Source organism: Embiotoca jacksoni, unplaced genomic scaffold (assembly GCF_022577435.1).
Source record: "Embiotoca jacksoni isolate LCO1_2020_lvr unplaced genomic scaffold, fEmbJac1.0.p SCAF_10, whole genome shotgun sequence".
Classification (NCBI taxonomy): domain Eukaryota; kingdom Metazoa; phylum Chordata; class Actinopteri; family Embiotocidae; genus Embiotoca; species Embiotoca jacksoni.
The window spans coordinates 14,407,818-14,427,062 of record NW_027185230.1 but is presented as its reverse complement, the minus strand read 5'-3'; the positions used below and the strand labels follow the sequence as shown (position 1 = coordinate 14,427,062).

At 42.7% G+C, this 19,245-nt stretch overlaps 1 protein-coding gene across 1 annotated transcript in view; it reads left to right on the top strand.

Annotated features, from left to right (window-relative positions):
* Positions 1-19,245, top strand: part of LOC138209917 (disabled homolog 2-interacting protein-like) — a 164,014-nt gene that overhangs the window by 79,852 nt on the left and 64,917 nt on the right. Inside the window, 1 exon segment of the mRNA XM_069168729.1 lies at positions 3,898-4,016. Coding sequence (XP_069024830.1) covers positions 3,898-4,016 — 119 coding nt within the window.

Genomic DNA, 19,245 nt, shown 5'->3' with positions numbered 1-19,245 from the left:
TGATTTGTTAGCGGGGGGAAAAAAAAAATATGCCGTTCATATCTGCTGACCTTTACCCCGTCCAATTTCCCACCAAGAGCTCTGGCAGGCTGACTGAATCAGAGAGCAGTGGAGGGTTTTTTTTTTTATGTCACATTGCTGTCCGCATGCACGAGACGAAGGTGACAGAGTAGAAATACAGAAAAGTGACAGAAATCTTCAATCTCTTTCTGCTCCATTCTTCAGAGTCCATCCATCAGGGGAAGGACAGAAGTAAAGAAACTAAATGAGCAGCCACTAATCAGTCCACCTCGCCCACAGGGACGGGTTTCTATTCACCGACTTCTTTTTTTTTTTTTTTTTTTTTTTTTGCGGCTGGAGAAAAAAAGGGAATCATTTTAATTTGTTAGCTGTGAATATGCCAACAGCAGCAGGCACACGCAGACACACACGCGCACGCGCACACACACACACACACACACACACACACACACACACACACACACACACACACACACACACACTCTCTCTCTCTCTCCGGGGGCTACAGGGAATAAGCGTTCTATGACTTCGGAGGGGGATTGTGAATGATGTCATGTGGAAATGAGGAAAGGTGTGTGTGTGTGTGTGTGTGTGTGTGTGTGTGTGTGTGTGTGTGTGTGTAGAGGTTATTGTGCGTTTTTCCTTTTCGTCTGATTAAGACTTCTCGCCATTGTGTTGTTTTTTTTTTTGAAGGAGCTGATCTGCGGGGTGATGCTAAAAACAATCCTGCTGCAGAGTCTGACTCATGTTTGTCATTGTTTTCGAAGGGACGTCTATGCTAATTTAACCACGTGCACATATGGAATGAATTATGTATTGACACTTAAGAGAGGGAGCGAGAGGTTGATTTAGAAAGCCGCCGGTAGGAGTATGAGGTGTCTCGCTCGCTGAACAGCAGTGACTCAGCTCCCTTCATTGAGCTAATAGCCACTGAAGAAAGTTCACTGGTGGCAGGTAGCAACAGTAAGCCGTTGGCTGTCATCTCCTCTGCAGGATTACAAGTACCGTGTCAGATTTGCCTTCACCTAAGAGTTAACGTAACCACAAAGTTTGATCATTATTGACTTTTATACACCAGGGCATATCTTCGCTCAAATGGAAGCGGTTTTGTGTTTCTATGTGCTGTTGTCGAGAAACGGTCAGCATAAAAATAAAAAAAAATAAAAACGGACTACAAACTGTTGCTAAGGGTCGGCCTACTTCCTGGAGTAGTAAACATCGCATTACATTACATAAGAGTCTACTGACGTGACTGATTTCTTTTCCAGTTCTCAGTCGCACCCCCGCGTATTGCCATGGAAACGGAGAACGCGCCGACAAAAAGTTGTATATTTTGAGAGCGAATTGCCCCACAATATGAAAACATTTTGATTAGATATATAACCTAGTCGGTTACTTGTTGTGCAATCGCAATTGGCACGACATTGTAATATTGCTTCAATAATCATTGCTAATGTCATTATCTTTCGTCACAATCACCATTTAAACAGTTGTTCTGATTTATTTGAGCCCCCTGCAATGTTACTATAAAATATGTCAACCACCACATTGTCTTGTTCCAGTTGGTATTTAAATGCACGAGATCATCCAACCACCTTCCTGCAGCTTCAGTCGCCGTGTAAATCCACTTTGGGAGTGTTTTGTTTTCACACTAGGTTGCACACTAATTGCACACAATAAGTGGTATATTTTCACATGTGCTTAAAGTGCATTGATAACAAGAAATCCGTCGGCTTTTATCTTTTGTACGGAGAGGAAATGATGCAATTCTGTTGCCAACAGACATCAACCCGACTGAGACTTTGCAAAAACATTATGCATTCCCTTTATGGATTTAATTGGTTGTGGAATTGCAGAGATATAAAGAGGGACTCTTCCTTCAGCGTTGGACTTTGACCAAGTGTGGATGTAGGCAAGAGAGAGATTAATTAATTATTAATTAAATAAAACACGGTCAAAATTAAAGCAGTAGAGGCCAGGACTTACTGACTTTTTCTCCCTGGTGTGGATAGACCTCCATACGGCCTACATTTCCCATGATACACTTCTTTAGACACCCTGTGCCTGGTAAATTTGCGCATCTTTCAAACTCAACATTTCCCACTTTTTACTGCATGTTTTCGTTTTCAAACTGACTTATTTTTTCTAGCCATGTTGAGAGCTACCTCCAGAGTCACATAATAAATTGTATTTTTGGGCTGAGTAGCTCGCGAGTAGTCAAATCGAACTCCAAGTGTAAAATCGATGTTGTGCACTTTTTATATTTTATGGGTTTGTGTCTTGTTCTCCAACATCTTCCCTGAAACTGTCTCACTGGTATCTAAAGTCTGCTTTAATGCTCTGCAGCTGGGCATTGCATTGCGGGGACACTAATTTACATCAATACCGCACAAAGGAAGTGTTTTTTTTTTTTTAGTCCTAATGTTTTGAGAGCACTTCATTTCCTCAGTATGTAAACACATTATTATTATGTACTATGGAATTAGGACACTTCTACCATTTTTGCTCACATACTAGTGCAACATAAGCACTCCCATGATTGGCGTGAGCTTGGAACACAGTGACAGTAGCAAGTCTTTGTTCCCAGGCCAGAGTGCGTCCTGATGTGCAGGTGTTGCTCATCGGGATGCATGCGGCTGCTCTGTGATCAGCTGGCAGGCTGTCTGGAAGTCGCTCTCTAATTATCTCCTCTTCCATTGTTGCCGGGGGCGACCTGTTCGCGCCGTCGACGATAATTATACAGGTGTGTTAATGGCCCGAATGGTACGGAGGGAGGTGTCGTCGCCGTGCGGTTTTGCTCGTCGCCGTCACGTGAAACGTGTGAATGTATACGACAAAGCTTCGTGCAACCTCAGAGACTAACGCATGTCTCTCACACCGTGTTTCCTGAAGGCGCTCGGCGTATTTATCCGGGCTAATGATCAACTGCAATTTTCAATTTTAGTAAAAGCTACATTTCAGTTTGATTCGCTTCGTACTTTGTCCTGCGTGCCAGTGTACCTGTCAAGCGCCATCATCTTTGTTCTGCCTTCCAAGTTGCTCTATCACCTCTCCATTGTCCCCTTTTATTCAGAGCTTTTTTTTTTTTTTTTTTGTCTTCCTCTTTTGTATATTCATCTCCATCTTCTTCCCCACAGTCAAATAAAAAAATTAAAAAAAATTAAAAAAGCAGGCAAAAAAAAAACCCATCAGGTCTTTTTTTTTTTTTCCAGCTCTCAAAACTTGCAACATCCCACTATTTCTGCTCCACATCTCATTTTGTTCGTGTTCTCTCGCTGTTAATGCCAGCCAACAGTTGCCATGGAAACGGCGAGGTGCTTGGGGGAGTGTGATTGCAGATGTTAGAGGAGGCAAAACACACTAAGTCAGACAAAGAGAAGGATGAGAAAACTAATAAAAGGGGGTGTATGCAGTGAATTAGTGGAAGATGATTATACAACACACAATATTTGTACATCACGTTTGTGCATTTGTCACACATGCTGACAAAAAGAGTGGTGTGGGAAATCACCACCTTTCAGCTTATTATATCCGTGCTCTTGGAGAATTTTCTTTTATTCGAAAGGCCCTGTCTGGAAATGTGTCAGATGTTGCTTGTAGTTTTATGCATTCAGGAAATACTTTGTGTCTAACCTTGCACCGACCTTTCCGAGTGCGAGCCTCACTCCAGCCCTGATATGATGATCTATACACATTCAATCACCCTTTTAAGTATTCATGGCGTTTGACCTCTCCGAATTAGGGGATGTGGAGCATAAATGTTGGTATTAATACGTTCTGTCCCGCCGCCCAGCTTGAGCTCAACGATTGACATCTCCGCGACTTCCCCGACAAACCGGCGTTGACACCGTCTTATTGACTGTCTTTCTCCATCAGGGCTTTCTGAGTCGACGGCTGAAGGGCTCCATAAAACGCACCAAGAGTCAACCCAAACTCGACCGCAACTCCAGCTTCAGACACATCCTTCCTGGCTTCAGGAGCGTCGACAATGACAGGTTGGTCCGTTGTGGTGATGCCGCGCGCGTGCGTGCGTGGTTGTGTGCGTGGGTGGTTGTGTATGCTCAATTTGTCCATATGTCTGTTCTGATGCCTCCCTCAGCCCGGCGGCTGGTTATTTAGGTCACTGTTGACATTTGTGTTGAATGGCGGAAAAGAGTAAATCCTGACTCTTCAGTCTGTCACTTCCTATAGGCCTCACTCTTTCTCTCTTTCTCACTAATATATGACAAAGCTCCTCTCCTCAGGTCACGGCATGGGATTTTTATGGTAGAGTTGTGGCATTCAACTAAAGTCTGTCCATCAAGGTAGAAGTATTTGTTTGCTTTCTTTCGACCTTCAACATACAGTATATCAGAAATGAGAAAAATCACAAACTGCTGCTTGAAGACTGGTGAACGTTCTAACGATTGATCACAACAGGAAATGATCTCACCAGTGATGCAGCAGCCTTTTAGAAACAGACAGCTCACCTCCCAAAATATATCTCATACTATTACTTCGGCATCGAAGACAAGATTGAAACGCAAGAAAACATCATCACAGTAACATTAAATATTAAGAGCTGTAATGAATGAACAAAGTCACATTATGTCAGTGTGTGAAATTAATTTGGAGACCGGCGAGGCTACTTAAAGTATGAAATAGGCCGGCAATGTAAACTGAAAACCAAGCTGAAAACCCAAGCTAACAGAGGGATGGGAGTTTATGACCATTCGGTGAAGTATACCGAGTGAAAGAGCACAGTTTCAGTCTCCAGAAAAACTGGACCAAGTCTTGAACGCCTCTCAAACTGTGAATATCCACACCAGTAAAAGAGGAGATTTTTTTTTTTTTTAGGCTTCTGAGACATATGTTTGACATCACTTGACATGGCGGCGTTTGTGGTAAAATGAAGAAATGAACGTGTGGCGAAAAAAGAGGTGAAATAGCAAGACTGGCCTAACTAGTCTGCTCGCTGTGCTAAATGCTAAACAACAAAGCAGTAGAAACATCGTGTAAAAATAATACTGACTTCCTGAACTCCATTTCACCCCTGGGTTTATTATTTTTATTTTTTTGCGATAGTCACAACCTTGTTTGTCACTTTTCTGTTTTCTGACAGCAGAAATAGAGCACATATTCTGGGGGCTGCCGTGTAGCCTGTTTGTGAACGCTCTCAACTCGGAAGTAGGACGTTCCCAAAAGGGACCGGTTCCCCAGCTGCCTGAGCGCACGATGAGCTCCTACAAGCCTACATTTTGACACTTCAGGATTTATAGAACTGAAAAAAAGTAGACACTGTGTATGATATGAGGGAAAAAAAAATGTAGTGATAAAATGATTTAGCATATTCTCCTAGGCCTACTCATCAAGATGTCCCCGCATACATTCCTTTCAGTCCTTGTCATCTCTGGCCTCAGAGTCTATTCTGCACGGATCTATGTTCAGTCTTCTGCCCACGGTGCTCCCCGTGTCGTCGTGTTTTGCTTCTGGCTGTGATAACTGCCAGTTCTTGATAACTTCTCCTAATTACCTTCGGAGTTCGGCCACTTGGCAAACATTTACCTCCCGCCTCACCATGTCAATTAAAGCTCCAGACCGCACCGATGTTGACCTGCAATCACACTTTCTGCTCACTCTGGATGTTTTTGTATTTTAATTTGTGGTCTTTTTTCATGCATGCGTCTTCCGCATCTGGGAAGAAGCCAAGTTGTCCATCTGTGGGGGTTTAATTAACGCAGGTGCAGCGTTTGAAGAGATCTTCCGTGGCTTTTTCATTTCTAAACTTTGGGAGCCGAGTTACCGCCTCTCGTCATACTTTTAATGAGGCATTAACATCACTGTCAAACGATCACAAGGGAACGCCACCAATTGTTCCGCGTGGAACGTGGTGAACTGTTCCTCCGGTGGTGCGGTCGGACCAAATGAGCTCACTTCCGTCTTGGTTGTCCCGCTGTCTTTTCACATTCTCCTTCCCACTCTCTACTTTTCTTTTTTTTTTTTTAATTTATTTTGTTTTTATTATTGCTTCTGTGTTTTTAATCTCGCTCCCTTCTATCCATTTCAAACTCATCACTCTCCGGTTTAACCTCCCCACCCACTCCTCCGTCTCTATTTTTTTAAACAGTTGTAAGGTGTCCTAACCTATCAGCATTTATGCGTTTTCCCTGATAACAAAAAAAAAAAAGCGCTCAGCGAAAGAAGGCAAATATCGAACGGGAAATTGGAACGTCCGGGGAGGCGTCTTATCTCAACCCAGAAAACGCACACACGACACACACCTCAACTGTAAATAGACATGCAATTGTGGGTCTCCATAGTAGAAGAAGAGAGAAATGCCACTCTGGTGCTTTCGAGGGTTTTTGTGTTTGTGTGGAGAAAGCATGAAAAAAACAAAATGAAAAAAAAGATGCAGAATGAGAGAGTAATGCGCTGTGAAAGGAGCCGGTGATGCTCCCTGTCAGCCGGGAGGAGCAGCCTTCCCCGACAGGGCAGGAAACACTGCACGGGAACTTTTTTTTGGAGAGGGAGGAGGGATGATGAGATGTAGGAGAGATGGAGGGAGGCGGGGGGGGGATGGAGGAGGAGGAGGATGGAGGGGAATCCTATACCCTGAAAACTCCCCGGTGTGCAAATGTGCAGCCTTGAATGTGAGAGATGCGGAACACGGCGAGAGGATTTTAGTATTCGCTGCACATCTCAAACACCGACCACTATTGTACATTATACGATTAGACAGTTACGAATGAGGTTAACTCCGAAAAAAATATAATAAAATCTTGAATTAAATTTCACAGTCATGCGTTTGCATTTATTTTTATTTTTATTTTTTTTTACATTTTTTTATTGTAATTAGTCGAAGAGCATCATGTGGCCACACACATACATTTTAAGTGTGTGTGTGTGTGTGAACTGTGATGACATTGTTAGGCCGTGTAGCCGGAGGCAGTCTCAGGAGGGAGACCTGCAGATGAGGAGCAGCTGGACTTCCAGAATGAAATATTCATCCGTGTTAATCAGAGGATGGACACGCGCTTGAATCCGTTAGCGAAGCAGAAACACAGCCATGCATGGGAGCACACACGCCGACACTGTACACGTAAACTAAATATTTATTATGAATTAGATAATGCTGCTTCAAAATAAATGCATCCATTTACATGTCATTATACTTCATTCATATACCTGACATCTTTAAATTCCAATCAAGATTTTTTTTTTCAGGGCTTTTAGGTCTTCATATATTTTGCATCATTTTCAGATAGTAACAGTTTTCTCTCCAGCTTTCACTGTGGCAGGCGATGTAATAATTAGGTCATAGGAAGGGAAAGCACAGTCTATAATCAGTTGTTACGTTACAGGAGTCCAAAAAAAAAATTGTAGAAGCTTCTGATAAAGCTTCTGAGTGTTGAACACGTAGCTTCCAGCTCTGAAAAATGAGGCCCGTGTGGAAGTGCCTTAAGCTGCAATACCACTGATGGCCGCTAGGGGGTCGGCTCCATAGACTCCCATTGAACTTCTCTCAGGAATTGTCAAATGTCAAAAAAAATAAAAAAATTCCACCAGACGTTTTGGTGTTGTTAATTAAAGTCGCAACTTCTTATTATTTTTCTAGCGGTCCATCTGAATATAATCCCGTCATTAATTAGAAAATATGTGATGATTGTCCCGTAGATGGCTCCGGTTCGGTGTCGCTATCTTCAAGTGTTCAAACTCAAGACTCGACCCGTGTGAACGCCTGCTTGTCCGTAGAAACATCTGCCTCATAAATATCAAACTCATTACTTCATCACGTGTTTTTTTTGTTTTTTTGGGCCTCTGAATCAACATTTACAATCTTTAATTCGTACAGTTTAGGGCAAGGTTTTGCAAACATTTATTGACACTTGACAAATGTCGGTCTCTGTGTGTTTTGTGCTCTGATCTGATCCTGCCCCGAACGGCTCTTGTTGCTCTCCGCCGCTCTGATCCACTCTACGTGCTTTTCTTGCGTCGGAGATGATCTGACCCTTCCTACTGTAGCTGCTGCCCCCCCCCCCCCCATCACCCCCCACCCCACCCCACATCTGATCCGCACTGACCTTCCCTGGACACACGGATGAATATCAGAGCGGTCGCAATGTGGGAGCATCGCCTTGACAGCGCAATAGTAAGTATTGTGGGGTCGATACCCTCATGTTTGTTTTTTTTTCAATAAACTCTCCTCAGATATACATTTTCACAATGAACGGCTCTTTGAACGCGAATATAATTCACTATCTGACGGGACGGCGTCGCTCGCCATCCGTGCTCTGTTCGCACTGTGCACGAAAAACACAAAGCACTCGTCCCGCTGACGGCGTCGCGCCACCCCGTTGATCAACAGCTTTTGACAGAAACATGCAAAGAATGTAGGAAATGTGAAAGCGGCACAACGCTTCAGCTTCGCAAATGCCACGCGAGGAAAGAAAAAAAAAGACATGCATTCAACACCGTCATTCGACCTCAAAGATAAATATAGTGCATAGTCATGTCCCCGTCTCTCGCTCTCCCCTCTCTCCCCGCTGCTTTCCCCGCACGTTGCATCATCCTGTCGCAGGCCGCTGTTACTCAGGGTCATTTATATCGCGTTTGACTCAATAATTGGACCAATGTGAAGTGTTTCTGTGTGTGTGTGTTTCTGTGTGTGTGTGTGTGTGTGTGTGTTGGATCCTGACTGACACTCACAGTGCTGCGTTCCAGCTGGGTTCATAAAATCCAGCCACGAAAATCTTGCCCTTCATATAAATGCATTTTTACACACTTTTGGTACTGTGGCGGCTCTCCGCAGCTTCCCCGAGTGCGCCCGAATCCTTCATGACATCATTGCTGTCGACAGTACCGACTCCCCCCTCGTCTTCCTGTCCGTCCGGCCCCTCTCTAAGTAATGGGAATAGTTGTCTTTGTGGGTTTTGTTGCCGCAGCGGGAGCTGAATGGAACCGACTGATTGTGGAAATGCGTTTGTGTCTGTAATTGTGTGCATACATGTATGTATGTGTGTTTGGGAGGCTGCAGTTCTCAGCACAGTGGCACCAGTGACTCATGCATTTTTAGAGAAAGACTGCTTTTGTAACACGGCGGCCTTTTTTTTTTTTTTTTTTTTTTTTTTTTTTTTTTTAACCGTCACTCAGACTTCAGCTCTGAATATTCAGGCCTGGATAAAATAGTTGAACTGATTCGTAACATCATTTCGTAGCCTGTCTCCGTCTGACATCTCTATTGTTTCTGCATATGCTGTAATTATGTTTGCATAACATAGAATGAAATTCTGCAGGCAGAGGCGTGTTATTAAGAGGCACCTGAACGAAATAGCACCAAAGCACAGGGTCAGTGGATAAACAGAAGCTTGAATTCATTAGGCTGCTGCGTTCAAATGGGGTCGTCTTTACCGTGTACTCAAGAAGAGTCCATGTGAGAACGGCCCCCTCGTGGTATTTTCACGATGTTGTGACGTGGCGTTACGCAAACGGCAGAGGCCATGGAAGTTCATTTTTTTGGGGATGTTAAGCCAATGTATTGTAATTTTAGTCGTGTAGAGTTTGTCTTCATAACTTAGACGATAGGACAATGCATTTCCTGCATTTCGTTAGCCCCCTGTTAGCCTCTGTGGCTTCTAGATGCCGGCCATGTTGCTGTTGCCTAGCAACAGTTTTTTTTTTTTTCACCTTAAGCACTTGAACGCCAAGCATACAGTGCACACGAGTTCCCATATTGTAACCACGAGCTCTCCAGTACCATATGAACACAGCACTTCGGCAGAAGCTTTTGAACTGCCGGGTTGAAGGCAGCAGATGGAATACAAAGCACCCGATATCTTAAGACTTGTTTTTTTTTAATTTTTTTTTTTATCATTGATAGCTAAAATTACAAGCAGCCTTAACTACGGCATTTTATCTCAACTCTTTATCTTGAAAATGGAAAATAGACTTTTTTTTTTTTCCCTTTCTCCAGTTTCAGTTGAAAAATTGTCCATTTGGATGGTTTCTCGATGGAGTCTCGATGGTGATGTGGCGATTGAACGTTAGCTTCAGCTGCAGGAGCTGGTGCAACGGGGCTTTTACGAATAAACCAGTTGAACGCCAAACATACGGTGCACACGATTTCCAATGCTGTAACCACAAGCTCACAATTTGCATTTTAACTCGGCATTTGTGTTAGTGTTGCTGATTTTTCTCTATATAAACTCCTTTTCTCTCTTTAGCGCAAGTTAACTTTGTTTCATTCAAAAATAGTCACATTTAAAGATTAAAAATAAACCCCACATATAATTTGTGCTTAATTACAAACACCTCCTCAAGTCATTAAAAGCCTACTTACATTTCCAGAAACTGCTTAGGAATAAATTCAGTTCTTGTCATGGTCGATGCAGTTCTGAAATGACTCTTCTTTTCTTTTTAATTTGAAAACAGCAGGTACAAACATTTCATAGCATTTACTGTAAATCAAAAGACCGACGCTCATTTCAAATGGCACTCAGAGATAATAGACACATCTTATTTAAAGCCATATTTTAAAAAGTGTGTGTATCTGATAGGTTTAGACATCGCGGTCCATAAAGTCATTGTTATGGTTCGTATGGATTTTAAGGTTGGGTGATTACTCCTCACTCACTTTATCTTGGATTTAAAGACCATAAGGTTGGGATTTTATATATATATATATATATATATATATAAAAAAAAAAGGTGTTGTAAGAAGCTTTACCTTTCACCTTGTAACTCTTAATGGCTGTCTATAACAGGATTCAAGAGCCCTGTCATTTTTCCATAAAGCTGTACAGACGGGTACCAGGGCAATTGTTGCAGGTGGCGGTGTTAAGGTTCGTGTGTGTGTGTGTGTGTGTGTGTGTGTGTGTGTGTGTGTGTGTGTGTGTGCGCGCGTCAGAGAGAATGATGGAAGGAGAGCAGCAATAGTGAGGGAGAGGGACATCCATCCATAAATCCAATAAAGTGATGACATTTAGAGTTATTAAATTCTGTAAACATTCCCCAGGTGGTCTGACTGTAATATCAAACCTTTTCTATTACTCTTTTCCTTCTCTCTCTCTCTTCCTATCTCCCTCCACATCTCGCTCATTTTCTCAGACATTCACTTTTTTTTTCTTTTTTTTTTTTCCAGCCAGCATCTATCAACCCTTCACAAAGCGTATACGCTTTTTCGTTTCGGTTTCGTTTCTTTCTTCTGTCTCTGTGGCCCACTTCCGCTCGGCTATCATTCGTCACTTTCGGTCCTCTCTTTATCTGCTTCTCTCTCATGCTAATAGTTATGTCTGGAGCTGTTGTTCCGACCTGCAGTTCACTGGTGGATTTCTGCTACATTAAACACAGTCCTGCGCTCACAGCCTCGTCCCTCGATCCTCTCCTCTACTCCCGCTGCCCTCCTCCTCTTCACTTTTATGCCACTGCACCACCGATCTCCTCTTCGCCTCTCCTCCTCCTTCACGTTCGCCATCATTTGCATACAACTAACCCTGTTAATCTTCCTCAACCGCCCCGTCATTCCATCACTAATGCTGCATATCGCATGCTTGTTGATCACGTATGCATTTAGACCTCTGACAATCATGCACACAAAAACACACATATTTCTAGAGATGTCAGTTATGTTATTCTGGCATCATCTAATTCATATATTCACAAATATTCAGAACTCCTTCATTAACATGAACTTTCGAATGTTGATTCTGGGGTTTTTTAGTTCAGCAATTATACACGAGAGAGTGTGTTTAACGTCATTAGCTTCAGTGATGCGGCGCTGTCGTGCCAATTAACTACGTCCCATCAATGTAATATTGCGATTATACAACAAGTTACCAACTAAATAAAATAATATGCAAAATGTATTGTCGTGCCAATTAATGAAGTTAAAGCGCCACCTTTTTGTTTAATATTGCGATTGTACAACAAGTTACCAACTATATTATATATGTAATCAACATGTTTTCATATTGTGGGGCAGTTTTGTTGGTGCGATCTCCATTTCCACGGCAATAGTTGGGATGTGAATAAGAACTGGAAAACAATCAGTCGTGTCAGTAGACCCTTACGTAATGTATGGGGTGTTTACTACTCCAGGAAGTAGGCCGACCCTCAGCAACGACCATAGCAACAGAGAAGATTTCTTAGTCCGTTTTATTGCTTTCTAGAGATCGTTTCTCAAACTGAATAAATACATCACACAGAGACGCAAAACTGCTCAGCTAGCTCAATCTTGATGTAAGTAATATATTCACTGAAATAAAGATTCAAGATTTCGGCACCGTGTCAAGCTATCCGCCGCTAGGGTTTTAAGTGCGCGACTATCCTTGGTGTTACGGTATGGCTGCTCGGAGCGACAAAAAGGGACCAACAAAGACCCGATTTTGCCAAATGGGTCACATTTAATGGGCCTATAACAAGTAAAAAACAACATCGTTTTGCATATTATATGAAATTCAACTCTAATTATATATTTCCCATTGTGATGCAGTGATATTTTCCCGTGATGAGCAGGTTGTGCTGTCGTGCTGATTTGAGCACGTTCCAAATGTACAATTGACCAATCACATTTCATGGTCAGAACCTTTTGTGTAAGCTCACAAGCGCGCGCGCACACACACACACACACACACACACACACACACACACACACACACACAGTAGGGATAGAGGCCTGGACACTGTCATGAGAAAGTAATGTACTTAGTAGTGACAACAATCAAATGCCAGGTTACAGATTTTTTGCCAATCACAAAAAACTGCTGTGCTTCTGTTACATTCATTTCAGCACGGCGTAATTAAAATAGAGGAAGAGTGCATGTTTCTCCTTCTCTGTTTGGCAGCCCTCCCCCTCTCGCCTTCTCATTTCCAGTGCATCAGCATGATTTGGTGTAGATGAAACAGCTCTCAGGGTAATAATGTGTTTTTTACGGAGCAGGTCTCACCTACATTATTAAAGTTCTGCCCCGTACACACCAGGGTGCATTGAATGAACCCATCAATAGCATTTCAAGATTTAACGCCTGCAGTGAAGATTCAATGGCTTCGTGGTATTATCGCTTTCTATTTGAGATTCCAAGGGGGATTTCATTCATTCCAAAATAATGCAATGTTATTTAGGTGTTTTGAAAAGGTTGATTTGCCATGTTTTCATGAACTTAAGTGCTTGTAATTTTCTTCAAGGACAGACATGGCTATTCAGTTTTCAAGTTGGGATACAGGCGCAAGTGTTTGTTTTTTTTGTTCTGGTGTTCTTTCAGAATCAAACAGAACATGTTTTTTGGTCAGTGGACCTTGTGGTGCTCAAAGACCCTTCAAACTAGCTTCAGTTCATTAAATAAGATACATTTTTAAATGAGTCTGGTTTATTTACTGCACTGGTGTGTCTGCCTTTCGAATACTTTCAAAGGCACACACTTCAAATTTTTGTTTTTCTTTAAATGGTGTTTTGAAGCATTTAGGAACAATGTGTGTTTGAAGGTCAGAACAAACAAACAGGTGGAATTTGTTGTGCTTGTTAAATATTTTAGATGTCCGTAAAAGCATTTAAATACATTTATTAGCATTCAGATTTATTTATTTTTATTGTACAATTTAATACATGAGCAGGTTATTAAGGAAAATACTTGCTGCAATAAAATTTGTAAACTTGAACAGATTATGTGATTCAGCACAAATTGTACCCCCGAAATCATTCCCTGGTCTTTTCAAGTTTAGTGCAGTCCCTCAAAACAGTTTCAAGAAGTCTGTACAGTTAAAGGTTAGGTTACGAGGGTGGATCCAAAAGTTCAGAGACTGCTCCTGTTGCGCATGAACAGTGCACAGCACCATGATAGCCTTCGTTACTAAGTATTCCATATTTTGTCGCTTGATGAACATCAGCACAATGAATTACACACATTTCTTTGTGACTATTGTTCTGTTTTCCATCGACACGAGGAGAGGGCACATGTCAAAATGTTGTGTCAAGCCCGTGAAATTGGCAACAGAGACCCTTGAAAGGCATCAGAAAATCTACAGCAAAAAAAAGCAATGAGCGTGGAGAGGTGTTTTGAGTGGCGTTCGTGTTTCCGAGGGGCAGAAAGTCGGAAGGAGTCGCGTCAGATCAGGAGCGCAACCGGGTCGGTTGTTTACTGTGAATTCCCCCCCACCCCCCGGGGTCAGACTGTCAATGCGGAGTTCAACTGTGCTGTTCTGAGACATCTGAGTGTAAATGTTCAGTACAAACAACCAGAGGCACTTGAGGTCTCCAACATGACAATGCGCCCAATGCCACTTTTATCTGTTCCACAAAAATTTGACCCGAAATTTGTTATGCGCCCTCTGCTCAAGTTTCAGGTCCACGGTAAAAAAAAAAAAAGTGCGTAACTAGGGTGCTGTTCTTGATCAACTGACGAAAGTTGGAATAGTAACTCACGAAGGTTATAGCTTTCCCAGCTCCGGGAACGTCACAGTGCTCCACACAGTTCTTGCACAGCAGGAGCAGTCTCTAAATTCAGCCATCCTCGTATGATGATGGATACGTGCAATTAGAGCTCCTGTGGCCTGAGTTGCGCTTCTTGGTACAGAAAACCTTTGGCTTGTTATTTACTTCCTCCCAGTAAACAATGTATTCTTCGTCTTCATAGTGAGCGGACTGACTGTGTGAGATTTATATTCTACCACATTATTTAATCATTAGTTTAAATGTATTCCAGGGGATCTTTTCCGTATAAATCTGCTACGATCACTTTACTATCTGCCCATTTTGTAACAGAATCACCGCCTCGGCTCTCCTACTGCTGTCGACACCTGCCCGGCTGCCGGGGATCCGTGGGCTCGGTTGATGTTTAACCCTGCTGGGTCTTCCGTGAGCTCGGGCGAACGTGGCCAAGGGTCTCCTCTCTTTCATTCTCTCCCCGGGTAATGAGCTGTAATGGATGGGGCCTTGGGCGTGACAGGAATACAGACGCCCCCATCAAAGCAGCGCGCTGCACATCCCCTTAAAAGACTGCTCAGTGCGCATGCAAACACGCATTTACTCATTAATTCATCCCTCCCTTTAATCCGAGATGGTCGCAGGCCTTTTAGTTATTTACCACGAACTGGTATTATGAATATTAGAAACTGTGTGGCCTCATTAAAGCATAGTTTTCTGTTAAAATGTAACAAACACATTATTTGGTAAAAACAGAAGGAACAGAGGTAAAGTGAATGGTGAAAGAGTCGCCATTTCTTTTTCAATATGCTGCGGGGAAGCAAACCGAGGTTGAAAAAGCTGGTTCACAAGAAATAAGGAAGGCCAAAGAAAAAAATATATATACATACAATTTATGTATATAACAGATACAATATATATATATATACATATATATGCTGTATTCAAACGGGTTGTATTTACCGTGTATATGAGAAGAGTCCATATAAACGACCCCCTCGTGGTATTCACGACATGGGTTCTCAATTTTTTTTATAAAGCCTCGAGTTCACGAGTTGTGACCTTTTTGCTGACGTTTACGGAAAAGGCAGCGGACATGGAAGTTCATTTTTCGTTGTATTTTAAGCAAGTAAATTGTCATTTTAGTCGTTCTTCATAACTTAGATAATAGCCTACGTCTGAGGAAAATATTGATCTTCCCTGTGGCCTCATGTTTTCACTCTGTGACTTTACATTTCCTGCCTTACTTTACCCGCCCTGTTAGCTTGCTAAATTGTGAGCGTCTGGGGCTTCTAGACGCCGTCTTCGTTGCCGTTGCCTAGCAACAGTGTTTTTCCGACGTAACCACGCCAAGCATACTGTGCACACGACTTCCCATGTTGTGACCAAGCAACACACAAGATTACCTGATGGGAAAACATGACACAGACGGGTACAGAAACTGTCAGGAAACTAAACAATGGCAGGAAAATAAAGGCAAACGTGGAACGCTCAAAGTGAAGGATTTCCAAAATAAAACAGGAAATGATTACACAGATTCCAGATGGGGAGGGGTGGGTGAGGGGGTGGAGGGGCAGAACACTGAAATAAATTCTGTGTATTGAGAACACTGTTCACACACACACACACACACACACGCACACACACACACACACACACACACATAAAAGAGTCAGTGACATTGATGTTCCAGATGGCACTCAGTGACTATTACAGATCCAATAAATTACCCTACTGATAACTCTGGATGCTTTTTCACCACTTTCCACTGCACTAACAGGCCTCTCTGCCACTTCACTGCTCACTCTCACTCATTTTTGGGGTGTGTGTGTGTGTGTGTGTGTGTGTGTGTGTGTGTGTGTGTGTGTGTGCGTGCGTGTGCGTGTGTGTGTGTGTGTGTGGTGTTCATGACAGGAGGCCGAAAGACATTTGGACTAATAAAAGACCATGTATTCATATATTCAGACCCTTCATTCAGATTCAAGTGTTAAATAAGCTTCAATTTCACCATTTCAATTACAATAATTACTATTAACTGACGTTTGTCTTTGATGAGGGTAGATTTCAAGTGTGGAGGAGCCTATATGACTCAGTAAAAAAGTAAGAGGATTGAATCCCCACAAAAGGCCTAAGAAGATATCAAAAAGTCTTTTAAGTCTTAAAATACTTTTCTCCTGCCTTCTAACGTTGACTGCAAGCTGTCGGGAGACGTAAAAGTTGACTCACAAAGTAAAATGGGGATTGTTGTGATATGTGAAATGTGCTCTTCATCCTAACTCAACTTTTAAGTTCCAGCACCTGGCGGAGGTGAGGTTTATCTGCAGCGCGCTGCCAGTCACCATCTGCAAATCCAATATGTTCAGAAAAAAGGAACCTCCTTTTATACATATATATATATATATATATATATATATATATATATATATTACAGCAGATTGATCAGCGCCATCCTCACTTCTGTTTCTGGGGATGCGAGCCAGCGCCCACTTGGATTGCTAAGTCGAGCGTCACAGGCAGCACGGACTGATCCAATTTACATCTGGCTTGCATCCCCAGCAACTAAACTCAGTTGGGTGCTTATTGCACTTTTAATATAGACAGGCCGGCGTTTTTAGATGCTCTGAAAGTACAGGGTTGTCAAAATGTTTGTGCAAAGAAGGAACTCTCAAAGACGAAGGAATCACTTGACTGCCTGGCAGACTGTCGAACATGGAAATGGCTTTCGTGTGTGTGTGTGTGTGTGTGTGTGTGTGTGTGTGTGTGTGTGTGTGTGTGTGTGTGTGTGTGTGTGTGTGTGTGTGTGTGTGTGTGTGTGTTAGAAAAGCTGCATCACTGGAAACCTTGAAGGCACACAGCCCATTTCCCCCCCCATCCTTTATACGTCAACCTCTTCCGTCTTTCTTAAATCCCACTTTGCTACTGTTAGTTCTGTTTTGTATTTTTATGAATTAAGTGTTATATTCAGAGTGTTCAGAAACCTTGGTGTGATGGAGCACTTCAAACTTTGATTTCGTGGGTGATGAAGCTTGATGGACTCCCGGCGCGCTTTATTATCCACCAATCACACGGCCCTCCTCCTCCAGACGCTGCCTCATCAAGGTCAGACCGTCGCGGTGTTTGGGTGGGTTCGGACTAACGCCCGGCCAGTGTGACCTATATCTTCATTAAGTGAGTACGTCGACAGAAAGGAGGCACATGCAGGGGGGTGCTGCCGCTGCCGCTTCTGCACGCTGTTCGAGTCCTCATCCATCGGCATAGATGCTAGAATGAATAACGTGGGCACTGTTGCTGCATTTCATTATTATCCTTTTTTGTTGTTGTTGTTGTTGTTGTTTTTTTTTTATAAAAGCCCATTGTTTCGCTCCGTTAATAAAACTGGATTACTGTAATATTGATCTCATGCAGCGCGAACAGAATTGAACTCTGTGGAAAAGAGAAGAGACAGATTGGCACATGTGTGTAACAGCAGCTCAGCTCTGCTGGTGCAGTCTGACCTAGTTAGAAACAAAAATTAAAGTAGCAAGGTGCCGAGCTGCCTGTTTACACGTCTGCCTGCTTGCAGCTTCACCTCATGAATGTCGATGAACCGCCGCTGAAGTCAAAGTCACATTTGAGTTCACAGGAAGAGCTCCTCTCACTTTCCTTTTCATTTACACGATAGCTATTTGTCAGAGGGCATTATTTGCAACTCAGTCGCAAACACAGTGGTTCCTGCAGGGTGGTCTGCACTCACGCCTGTCATTGCGCTGCAATGCGTGTTCATTGCATGGAGAATTGTAAATATTAGGGACGCACACTGAAGTGGAAGAGATGGCACTAGACAGATCTGAGCCCTTTAAAAAAAAAGGCTGTGTTATCTGAGTGCTGTCTTTGTAAGCTGGATTGTGTCTGGGTCAGACGTTTAGCATTTCATTGCGCATTTACAAACCCTCTCAAACAGCTTTCCTGCACTCAGGCTGCACTCTCGTCCTTTCTATGAGAAAACTGTGCTGCATTTTTCAAACGTTACGTTCACAGAATTTTGAGCGTGCCTTTCTTTACGAATCTGTTGCACGGTTTTGCCGTGCGGAGGAAATATTGCTGAATATTTCAGATTGTTCTTTTAATATACCTCCACGACCGCAGCAGCCGAAGCAAGAGGGGTTATGGTTTCACGTCGGCACGTCTCATTCAAGTGAACGCGATCTCTCGGGAATACGTTGAGGGAATTTGGGACAAACATTCAGTTAAACTTGAGGATGAACTGATTTAATTTTGGTTGTCGAAAGTCGCTGTGACCTAAAAAAAAAAAAAAAAAAAAAAGGCTCGTGGCGATAACTCAAGAATTCAATCGTAAATTACGACGACACTTCACACAAATGTCCAAGTGATGACATCAGATTTACAAGAGGTCAAAGGTCACCTTGGCTGTAACATCAGGGAAAAGTGTCTTTTCTGGCCGTTATCCAACACAATAACTCGGGAACAGAAGGGGAGATTGTGACCGTATTTCATGATTTGGTTGCATTCTGACTTGGTGACACGAATCTTAGTTGTCCACTTTGAATCTGTGGTGTTTTGCTGCGTTCAAATGGGGTTGTATTCACGGTGTGCACGAGAAGAGTCAGAACTCAAAATCTTCTATGAACCTGGAGTTGGATGTTAAGCTAATATATTGTAATTTTAATCACGTTGAGTTTTTCTTGTGTATGACAGAATGTTAATCTTCCCAACTGCCTCATCTTTTCCCTCTGCGCCTTTCGCATTTACATGTTTACATTACACCCCCCCCCCCCCCCACCCACCTACCCCATGTTAGCTTGCTAAATTGTTAGCCTCTGTGGCTTCTAGAT